Below are 12,282 nucleotides of genomic sequence, written 5' to 3' on the forward strand. Positions count from 1 at the left end.
ATATCAATATTTATATGACTGAAATATTTTGGAGGGAAAAATCAGCACACAAATATGCAAAGTGCATTCTTATTAAAGCAAGACGGTAAGAAGAATTCATTATTGTCATTATAATCGGACAATAAAGGTACATCATGTCTCAGAAACAAATACATTTTTTCATCTTTAGAAGTGGCAAACATGAATCTTTTTAATAAATATGTTTAAATAATGTTTTAAGAGAATGTTTGATTTCCGTACAAAATTCTAATTCAGTATAACTATATACTTACGAATATTGCCAAATATGAAACAGGTTAAAAAGATGGCAAATGTCATTGGCTAATGAGTAACTCATTAGATACTACAATAGTACATGAAAATTAAAAAGCATTTGAGAAATAAAAGTAAAAGCATATCTTATGCATAATGGGCATTTAGATGGGAGAAAAGATAAACAAAATCTAGTTGTCGCTTTTAATGCATACAGATGAATTCATTAATATATACACATGTTTCACATGGTACATGTCAGCCTTAAATAAGAATAAATTTGGACAGTATTTTAAACATTAAGATATTTATATAGTTCATATCTTTTAGCTTGTCATACATATCTTATTTATTTTTCAAAACTGGAATCTATTAAACATGCATAATATAACATTAATATTTAACAAGTTGTTTGTTTTCAGTTTTATGTAAAAGCAATATATCTTTAAACTTATTAAAAAGTGATATTAGCAGAGTGCAGACATGCAGATATTTGGGTTATGGGCCCGCCACGCTTTCAATGCGCCATATATTTGATTTTTCAACTACATAAATTAATGACAGTTCAACTTTCATTATATTTTTCTTACAAAATCTTTCATTTACTAGAGACATTTCATGATATTATTATGAATTAATATTCAAAACATTTAACATTCGTCTTATGTGACCGGAATATGAATTTATTTAATAATGATATCCTATTTTATGTTTTCCATTCTTACAGTATTTTAAATATCAGACATATGTTTTAAGCAAATTTAAAAAAAAAGAAAATTAGCAGAGCGAGGTTTCGCTTCACGGACCTCTGGGAAATGGGCCCAGCACGCTTCCACTGCGCCACTCTGCTGATATAGTTATCATTTAAACCGCCCTTTTTAATGACTATTCAACTTTCATTCTATATTTTCTGATGCAATACATCATTTTAATTAATGACCTCTGGGTTATGGGCACAGCACGCTTCCACTGCGCCACTCTGCTGTCCTTATTTACATTTAAACTGTCCTTTTTAATGACTATTCAACGTTCATTCTATTTTTCTGATGCAATCCTTCATTTTAATAAATGGTATGCAACTATATATATATAATAAAGAATTTCAAAATACAGAGTTATCTTATTTAAATTACTGGTATTGAAGAAGTATCCGTCGGCCAGTAGCTTCTTTATCCAAGTTTCTTTAAACTATTGTCTTGCTGAATTTGGAAATAGTCAAATATTATACATGTATTAATATTTATATGACTGAAATATTTAGGAAAACTATCAGGATACAAATTTACTCAATGCATCTTATTAAAGGAAGCAAAAAAACAAACAAACATAAAAAGAGAGAACAGATAGAAAAAAATGAAGTAAAAACTGTTTAAAATCGTTTATTAAACATAACTATGATTTCATTTTTAAGTGCATCCCATAACATAGTCATCCTCAAATGATAACTAATTTGGGTAATGTTTCAGATACTTAGATATATTAACATTGTTCATATTTTTAGTTTGTTCACATATTACGTTTAATTTTCAAATAATGCAGGTATTTCAGCATTTAATTTATTCTTATGTGACAGGAATATGAATTTATTTAATAACTATGCCATTATTTAATGTGTTCCAGACCTACAGTATTGTATCATAGCCATATATTTTAATCAAATTTAAAAAAAAACATTTAGCAGAGCGAGGTTTCGGACCTCTGGGTTATAAATATAAAAGCATATCTTATACATAAAGGGCATTTAGATGGTAAAAAGATAAAAAATATAATATTGTTGAAACTATTTGAAATCGCTTTTAATGAATAAAAAATAATTCATTTTTATATAAACATGTTTCACATAGTACATGTACTGTAAGCCTCAAATATCAAGGCATTTGGACAATGTTTTAAACATTAAGATATTTATATAGTTCATATATTTTAGCTTGTCATACGTATCTTAATTATTTTTCAAAATTGGCATTTATTTAACAAGCATTTATAAAAGTATTGTATGTTTTCAGTTTCATGGAAATACAATATATTTTTAAACTAATTTAAAAGAAGTATTAGCAGAGTGAGGTTTCGATCTTCAGACATAATGGTTATGGACCCAGCACACTTCCAATAAGCAACTGTGTTTATATATTTGATTTTTCAAGTACATAAGTTAATGACAGTTCAATTTTCAAAATATTTTTTATGACGAAATCTTTCATTTACAAATGGCATGCCATTATATCATAATGAATTGATATTCGAAAACTCTTATAAACTTAAAGATATACCACATTATCCACATATTAATATCAAAATGTGAGAAAATAAGAACCTCTACGGTAAAATTGAAAATGTTGCAGGTTCGGTTTGATTGAGCCCGGCCATGGACGGTACTGTCAAGGGCAAACTACCGTCCTCGTCCCTAGCACCGGCTTAAGCAGAATTCAATATTTAAATAGTAAAAATTTTAATTTAGAAACATCGGCAGATGTGTCAAGTTAAGCTATGTCCAAATTAATTTTAACTGAAGGCTGACAGTCGATGTACTTTGTTACTTTTGTTAGCGATCTGAAGTTTTTTCTTCTTTATTTTCTTTTACGGTCCGAACTTAATTAACGTGAGCACACTTCTACTGAAATGAATACTTATACGACGATTAAATATAAAAGAACAGATAAAATAATGAACTCATTTAATGATAGATCTTATTGAAAGTAATGTATGTTCTTGTTGAAAATATAAAACTATTCAAAATATTTACATGGCCTAAAAGTTTTTTGGTAGTTCAATGTGTTGCCAATTATATTTGCATGTAATTTTCGTGCACTTATTTCAATCGGACAGAATTCTCTTTCATTCATAAACAATGATAAAATGGCTGCTTTCAAAAGAAAGTCATATTTACTCAAATTGGTTTTGTCTTATAACATTGAAAAAAAAACACTTAACATTTATTGCATTAATATGTATAGATTCCGGATAATGGACCTCAAATTTCGTATGTTTGTTTCCTTATTGACATTTTAACGCATTTATCCGTTGATTTTTTTGTGGAGGGGACATGTTGTTGTAACTTGGATTTTTTCTGATAGAATGTCAGACGTTATACAAGAAATCAGCATTTTCCAACGAAAAACTGTTTGTGTCGTCGAAAAAAACATTAAATGCTGAAATCAACAGTTACTTTATTCCAGGATATAACCAACCAATTTATTTTATTCTTCTTATTTTAATTAACTAAATTCACTCCCGAGTTGCTATATCAAGTTCGCTACACTTTTCCGTCTGTTTCTATGATGTCCTGTTTCAGGCAGTTAAAATATCACTATTGCCCTTTTTGAACTTATAATTTTTTACATTATCCAGGCTCTCATTTTTACTTTCAAGTACTTAAAATAGTCGAGCACACTGCTCTTGTTAATAGTCGCGAAATATCGAAGAACCTTTACCGTTTTATTCTCTTAAGATACATGCGAAAGTTAAGTATATATTAGTGTTCATTCATAATTAGAAACTTCGACAGGAGCGACAGGAAAATGTTTCTAATTCCTGTAGAACAGCTACAGATGAATACTAACATATTTAGTGTCAAGTTTTATTTGGCCTCATTATTATTCACTTTATTACGTCACTATGCGGTCTATGAAGTACTATGAAAAATAGAAGTCGACTATGAACGGAATTGGATATACTAGTAGTATTGACTTTTGTTCTGCTATGAAAATTAACGTACAGAACTTTTTTTTAAAAAATACAGCGTTTTCAATGGATGACAAATAAAGTTAGACACTAAGGTTAATTATTGCGAACTCTTACATTTTAAGTATATGTTAGTGTTCATCCGTGCTGTTCTACAGAAATTAGAATCTTCGACGGGAGCACAACAGCACGGATGAACACTAACATATACATAGTATCGACTTTTGTTCTTATATGAAAATTAACGCACATAATTTTAAGAAATACAGCGTTTGCATTGGATGACAAATAAAGTTGGACACTAATTCTCCAAAGGATTGAATTAAGCATTCGACAAAATCAACTTTGAAGAACTGCCAAAAGTTTCAATTATGAATGTAAAATCTCTCTACTTTATCTATAACTGACCCAGACAGGACACCGTACATTTCAGTTGCACTACATCCACATGGAAGGTAACAGTCGAGCGTTTCTTACAGACGTTAGAATACACTTTTTGAATAGTTCTGCTGTGGGTATAGTTGTTTAATAAAACTTATTGTAAAAAGAATAAATAAGTGTTTTATTGTTCCAAGGGATTTTGAAATTTCTTGGCATTAAATGTTCACAAAATTGGGACCATGTGACACGCTCAACACCTAGACCCTACATTCAAGAGCAAGGTCATTATTGGGTGTCAAAGCTTAACATGGTTTGTTTTAGGATATTTTAGGATATTTTTTTGTGTCAAGTATGTATCTTTTTCATCAATCAAGGGATTTTGAAATAACTTGGCACCAATGTTTACATTAATAAGACGACATGTCTGTCATGCTCAACACCCAGATACCTACCTCAAAGGTCAAGTCACACTTGAAGATCAAAGCCTAAAATGTCTGTTACAGGGTATGATGCCAAGTCAAACCTATCCAAATAAAATGTCATTTGTGAATCGCCCACATACCTTGATTGATGACTGGACACGGAATATACCCTGTAACAAACCATATCCTGTATTGATTTTGTATTTGTTACATTTTGTGGCTTTGAAATAGTAACAACAACTGTAAAAATGTATTTCTGTTGACACACGTTATTTCATTATTCGTTATTTCTTTAATGTAAATATTATTTCTTGCTTGTGAAGATGTCGCTTTGATTAAAATTGTTCACTGAAAGTTCAAATCAATACCTCAATCTTTTGAGTTAGCTACATTTTGTGCTTCATGTAAAACTTCCCATAGGCGGGGGACGTTGGTAACTCTGTGACGAATTTTTTTCTTTTTTTTCAGTTTATTAATATTACTTGCTCAGAATCCTTGTTATGATGTTTTTTGTCCAACAAAAAAATTGTTGAAAATAAATTAACAGGAATAATGGCCCAGGTAAAAGAAATGTTATGTCAAGAATACAAAAATATTGCATTTGTCATGACTCCAACAAATTCGGCGCAGTCTGTGTATTTTTTTTAAAGTTTCACCGACTTTTATGTTCGCCACATCTCACTTTGTGCATTTGCAATCAATCATTTTTTTTATTAAAACTCAAAATCTTATTAAGTATTATGGTTATGTTCTGGGAAAGAAATATGTAACATTTTAGATAATGAGTTAAAAGTGACATATGATCCTTGTAGAAGTGGTCACAGTCTACTGTTTATAGTCTAGTTGCATTTCATTTAGCTAAGTTTTAAAACCTTTTTTCGCATATTATCATGTTATATCATTGTTACAATCTTACAGATTTAGAGTGGTTGAAAATGAAATGAAATTAATTCTTCCCTTTAATAATGCAAACATAACCTTTCAAATAAATAAACATTAATTGTGCAATAATTAGTGTTAACTCAGCTTTTGTTGCTATTTTATTTTGACGTTTGCCAAGCAAAGAAATATTAAATTAGCCAGTATAAAATCAACAAACATAAGGTAATTAAGGAAACGAAGCAATCTGCAATCTAACAGAATGAAAATGAAACTACATTTTATTTATATATGTTACACAAATAGTTACTCAGAGCGTGCAAAAATACATTCTCAAAATATTTATAGTTACATGGTATTCTTATATATACCAACTCAAATGTAATATATACACTATTTTTAAAGTTCAAAGTTTATTTCATTTCCCTTTTGACACCTGTTGTAAATACTCATATTGTTTAAAAGGGACTAACTTGTTCTATTCTACATTCGCCTTCACCATCTAAATTTGCAACAAACTTAATATGTACGTTTTTGCATCTCAGCTTCCAATAATCGTAGTTTCTGTCACAAATGGTTATTTCAGCATTTTTCCAATCTTTTTTTTCTTCTTTTCCTAGATAGGTAATAAGGCCATGCAATAATTTCCTAGTTTTTGCCGTATTTTCGTCATCTGTCATGGCTTCATTTCCACAAACTTTGATAATCATATGTCCGACTGCTACTTTATCGATTTTGTCGCACTCGTAAACGAAATCGTTACACTATAAGTAAAAGAAAATAAATAGATGATATTTGTTAGTGTAAGATTAAATAAACCTACTATGTTAAAAAATATGAAATAATAAAGCGCTAGTAAGAGAACAATAATCAATTTATAAAGTTGACAGGATTAACAAGAGCCACCATCAGGCGGGGAGCGCTCGACATTTTTACTTTTTCTTAAGGCAAACAAATAAACGGTTAAATGGAGACGCAGGCAAAATTTTCATATCTTCGATTTGAATTTATCATCCAATATTCTATAAATGACAATTAAACGTATGCACTAAGCAGTCTAAGGAAAGCAAATTTTTTCCATAGAAAGAAAAAAAAATGTTGGTTTCCTAACCTGTTCCACGTGGGTCAGGTTAGAGCAATATGAGTTCACGATAGTTATCAAGAGAACTATGGGAACGTAAAATGACCCGTCAAATGAGGGGCTTAGACTTGTTTCAATTTTACAATATCCACTCTGGATGAACGAGTTTTGTCACGTGACCACAAATGCAAACGCCGATTTAACATTTCAGCAAAAACGGACCCAATTTCAGGTAATTATTTGCAGATATCTTTTTTCCACTGCGAGCACAAAAATAAGACATAGACCGTAGGACCCGGCGTAAATTAAGCTTTTATATTATGTGAATAGTTATTACTAGACTTAAGTAGTTTTTTAGAACACTTCGACACAAATGTTCTTTTCGCAAAGCAAACGCCGATAGGTTTTACTTTTTCCAATCAATTTTTTCACTGGAAATACATGTTGAGGTAAAATAATAGAGAAAATGTCTTTTTAAATGCCATTCCCGTCCCTAACTCATTTATAATTCCATTAGCAAAGTCATATTTGACATAATACCATGATATTCCCCGTATTGTCTAATTTGCAAACGTCGTTTGAACATGTAAATATGCAAACGCCGGTTGAACATATTAAATATATATATTTCTTGCATCTCAGACAGGATTATCTACCATTTACACCGGTGCTTGTAAACTCTGTCTTACACCCACATGTAAGACAATTCGCGTGCTTTAAATGACGTCATTGACGCGCGCCTTTTATGAATGAATCGCGTTCTTAGGATGACGTCATTTTCCTTTATGAATGAAGTTATATGTTTATATACTACTATAAGAAAAAAGTGCGTAATGTATATACCAGTTTTCATAATTTTTGTTCCGAAAATATTGTAAGCTGTTTGTACAGAAGGGAATATCTAGCTCTCGGGTAACTGTTTAGTGGAAAGTCGACAGATATTCCGGTCTGTACGGCAGCCGGTGTAAGATTATTATAAACCGGTGGTTATTTAAGTCAAGTTGCAAATATTACAATTCTCTGAACAAAAGACTTCTCTCTTTTCTTCTTTTTTATTTAAAACATTCTTCTTCTTGAATAACAAACTTTTATAAAACTTCTGTATATCTCATATATAGATGTATACATAAAACCGTATAATCTTCTCAAAAATCAATTCCACACAAAATCCGTAAGGAATAAACTTTGATTTAAAAATTTAGAAAAAATTTCAATCTTCTTAGGTTGAACTATACAGCGACGTTGAACTACACAGTGAGGTCACTTGGAGTTACGTGTTTCAAATAAAATTTAACGAAGGTGTTTTCTTTCGACCAATCTGCAGCTTTGAGAATTTGGACCTAAAGCTCTTGTAGAATGTGCTGTTTCACTTTTATGTTTATCTTCATAAGCCTCTTGAATAGTTTTAAGAATATATGAAGCCAAAGTTTGTGAAGAAGCTTTAGAATGAGGTATATTTATTGTCAGAAATAAACTTGTTTCATCTTTACGTCTGATGGTTTCAGTTCTTTTAAGATAGATAGCAAGTGCTCTTCTTGGATGGTCTTAAAAGCTGGTACAAAAATTTTTGCTGATGAATGACCAGGTCTATCCTGTTTAGCCAAACCTTGTCTGATAAAAGTTTTCCCATCTGCCTTCACAGAAATAGCCCCTCCTAATGTTAACGCTTGAAGGTCGCTCCAGGCTCTCCTGAATGTCGTGATAGCTGTAAGAAAAACAACTGTTAAAAATTAAATTGATGTTCTTCTCAAAGGTTAAAAAGGAAATGTTTGTAGCGTACTAAGAAATTTAGGCAAATCCCATTCAGGCAACAACTTTGTTACAGGAGTTCTTAAATTGAAGTAAAACTGCAGATAAAATAGAGCGGTAACCTACTGTAAACCTTTATTGTACAGATCTGATAAAAACTCCGCACAAGTATTTAAGGATGCTGTGAAGGAATCAATATTCTTTTGACGACACCATATCATAAATTGTCTTAATTTACTGGAATAATCTTTCGGAGTACCAGTTCTCAAGCTGGCTGTAAGATGTTTTGAAAAAAACCTTTTTCTCGAAACTGTCTGTCGATAGCAACCATGCAGTCAGTTTCAGAACACCTGGATTTGGATGACATATCTGAGATTCTGGTTGTTACAGGTTTGTAACCAATAGAAGACATAACGGTTGAGCTACCGACAGATTCAATAAATCTGGAAACCATGGGCGTCGTGGCCAGAATGGAGTTATTAGAATCAGTTTGCAATGAAATTGTTTCATATGATGAAGAACTCTGGAAATGAGACAAATATAGTTCAGCGTTCAAAAAGACACCAACGGGCGCTTGCATATATTTCAAATGACCAACCGACGTTTGCACATTTTACATGATCAAACGACGTTTGCAATGGAAAACATTGGTTGATATCGAATATAACCTTGCAAATGAGATTATAAATAAGTTAGGTACGAAAATTACTTGTAAAAAGACATATAGACACTCTACATGGGTTTCCAGTGAACAAAAAAGGTTAGAAAAGGTAAAACCTATCGGCGTTTGCTGTGCAAACAGAAAATCTGTGTCGAAGTGTCCTAAAAAAACACCTAAGTCTCGCAATTACTACATACATAAGATAAAAGCTCAATTAACGCCGGGTCCTAAGATCTAGGTCATAATTTTGTGGATGCAGTAAAAAAAAGATATCTTCAAATAATTACCTGAAATCGGGTCCGTAATTGCTGAAATGTTAAATCGGCGTTTGCATGTGTGGTCACGTGACAAAACTTGTTCATCCAGGGTGATATCCACAGTATCTGATTTTTACGTCCAGGCTTTGTTATTGTCAAATAACTTGTTTTAAAACAACTCGTTGATTCTGTCTGCGTCTTCATTTCGTTCAACATATGCATATTTATTAAAATGTTAAACTTACATTATATAGTATTTATACAGAAAAAAAACATGCTGAACTTTAAAACACATCGTTTTAGCGTTTTAGTTAATATGACGAATTTGATATTTTGTCATTTATTTCCCTGAGTATCCCTTTGAAACAAATATTTAAAAAGAAAATTAAAGACAAAAATGAGATTGTCTTTTGTTATTTTAATAGGTCCGTCTAGTCACACTAGTTGTTTCGTCCAAGTCTTAAACATTTCCATAAATAAATGGCAAAGCTAAAAACAAACAAACAAAAAGCTTAAATAAGCAAAATTCAATCATCTGACCACTGCGATAAGGTCATTTAAAGCTAAAGGTCAAAAATAGTTCAACCTTTTAGAAGGTGTAGTCAAAAAATGTTTTGTTCAAGTATTGAGACAAGAAAAGCATTGATGCAAAGCATCAAAGGGCGTCCAAGCAAGAAATGCAGAAAGTGGAAATGAACTAGTAGACATATGATGTCAGGATATTCTTATAAACTTTTCAATGGTTAATTGGTTTTTACCAGAATGAACGGACGGAAGACATTGTTCATTATGAACTTTGATTGGCATGCTAGAGATTAGAATATTACTTGTTATTTCTTTATGATCGTGATTATTAATAGCAACGGATATACATGTATACAATCATTTATAATCCATATGTGTAACGCATGATCAACACCACACTTGTGGAATTGTCCCTTATTATGTAATCGCTATTAGCGAAAACCCCCTCTTAAGGTATCTGTTCACACTTAGTAAAAATATGACACTGGTTATATTACCATGTCATGTTGAGCATTATTGTTTATTATACAATAATTGTAATATCTATTTTAATAACAAAAATACAGATTTTATGAATATTGTTTCCTCTCTTTTTTGTGTTTTTATGTGCTTTTTTAATACTGAGTTTTTTACGTTTACTACTCTTTTTTTTATTAAAATTGTAAAATAAATTTTAAGAATTCAATTGTCATATTGACCGACGATTATAAGTCAAAACTTAACTGGAAAAATGTCAGTAAATTATGGTTAATCTTTCAATATATAATATTGTTTATTCTTAAACCATGTACATGTACATTTGTATTTTTCTTTATCATTTTTTAAATTATCAATCAATTAAATTATTAATAAAATCTAATTTGTAACTTTGAATAATTCCTCGACATCTTTACTAAACACGAATAACAAATTAAATAAAATATTTCAAAGTTGATAGTGTCATATTAAAACCTTTTTTCACAATTATTGTACATTTTTATTGTTTTTATCTCATATAGATAAAATAAAACATGCTATTGTTGTTGTTGTTGTTGTTGTTTTCTCGAATTGTATGTTTATGTATAATAATAATCAATAAATTTGAGAGTTGATCTATGTTTATTAATTATTGTAACCAAACTAAGTGACAAACATTCATTTTGGAAAAAAGCTTATTTATCTGTAAAATATTTGTTCTGTTCTGTAACGATATCAAACATCTACTCCAAAACCGGGAGAGACCGGACAATAAACGTGTGGTCACTAGTATCCCGGTCAAAATAGACCGGTAGAGACCGGAATTACCGATAGGAGTACATCCCTCTATAAATAGATTTTCGGAATATTTAGGTCATCAACTCATCATTCTATTTTAACATACCATGATAACCCACTGTGTACTACAAAATGATAAATAAAAAAAACGAAGAGACGGAAAAGGTTATTGCATTTGAAAATGTTTGCATTGCGAAATCCTCTAGTTCGCTATTCATTGTACATATCGCGACATTTCAGTTTTAATTAATAATAATCAAGCACCCTCATACCGATCGGAATGATCGGCTTTTATTATGACCGACTAAAAGGCTCGAGAAGTTGCTGTCGCCCTTTCACAAAATCTGATTTCATTCCATAAAGGGGCGCCGCGCTTCGGCGCGGACGCCAATAATTAATAGATTAACTACCAAGTTACATCCATAGCAGTAATCCATTTTTTTATATTCAAGGTCAGGGTCATACATGATTCCAGGTCAATTAGAGTTTAATGTACATGAAGGTCCTCGTGTTAAAGATGTTATGTTTAAATATGAAGTTTTTTTCCATTAAAAACAAAGGGACAGCAAAAACAAGCGAATTTAATTATTTTTATCTTGATGGTGAAGGTCGATTTAAGGTCAATGTCACATTTTAATTAGTCAATTATGTTTCTTTTGATAGCAAGTCTTGTTTTGTCCAAGTACAAAATCAAATTGGTACATAAATAATAAAATTATGATAATTTAACCACAATTCAATGATTTAACCTTGACGGTCAATGTCATTTAAAACTCAAGATCATAGTCAGGTCAGCCTTTCAGAAAGTCTTGTCCAAAAGGTTGTTTTATCGAAGTATGAATATAATCCATTGATTAATTATTCAGTGACAGTTAATTATAGCAATATCAGTGAAAATTTAATAATTTAACATTCAAGGTCAATGTCATAATAAGCTAGTCTCAATTTGAATTTGACAAACAAGAAGTTCTTATCCTTAAGAATGCTTTGTCTTTATAAGTCAATCCAGTTATAGTCAGTTACAGCACAAAAAAATAATGAAAATTTCAATTATTTGACCTTCAAGATCAAGGTCATTTATGAGTGAGTGTTAAGGTCTGTCTAATTAACTGGAAGGTCTATCCTAGAATTTTGTTCTGT

General features: G+C 30.9%; 1 protein-coding gene across 1 annotated transcript in view; it reads right to left on the bottom strand.

Annotated features, from left to right (window-relative positions):
- Positions 1–4,876: 4,876 nt before the first annotated feature.
- Positions 4,877–12,282, bottom strand: part of LOC132717826 (uncharacterized) — a gene marked incomplete at its 3' end in the record, with an annotated part of 50,068 nt that continues 42,662 nt past the window's right edge. The window contains exons 6-7 of the mRNA XM_060701398.1: positions 6,089–6,379; positions 4,877–4,906 (exon numbers count right to left, since the gene is read on the bottom strand). Of these exons, the coding sequence (XP_060557381.1) occupies positions 4,877–4,906; positions 6,089–6,379 (321 nt within the window). The remainder of the gene's footprint in view (positions 4,907–6,088; positions 6,380–12,282) is intronic.

This window comes from Ruditapes philippinarum, unplaced genomic scaffold (assembly GCF_026571515.1).
Source record: "Ruditapes philippinarum isolate M1 unplaced genomic scaffold, ASM2657151v2 ctg3467_1_1_1_1, whole genome shotgun sequence".
NCBI lineage: Eukaryota > Metazoa > Mollusca > Bivalvia > Venerida > Veneridae > Ruditapes > Ruditapes philippinarum.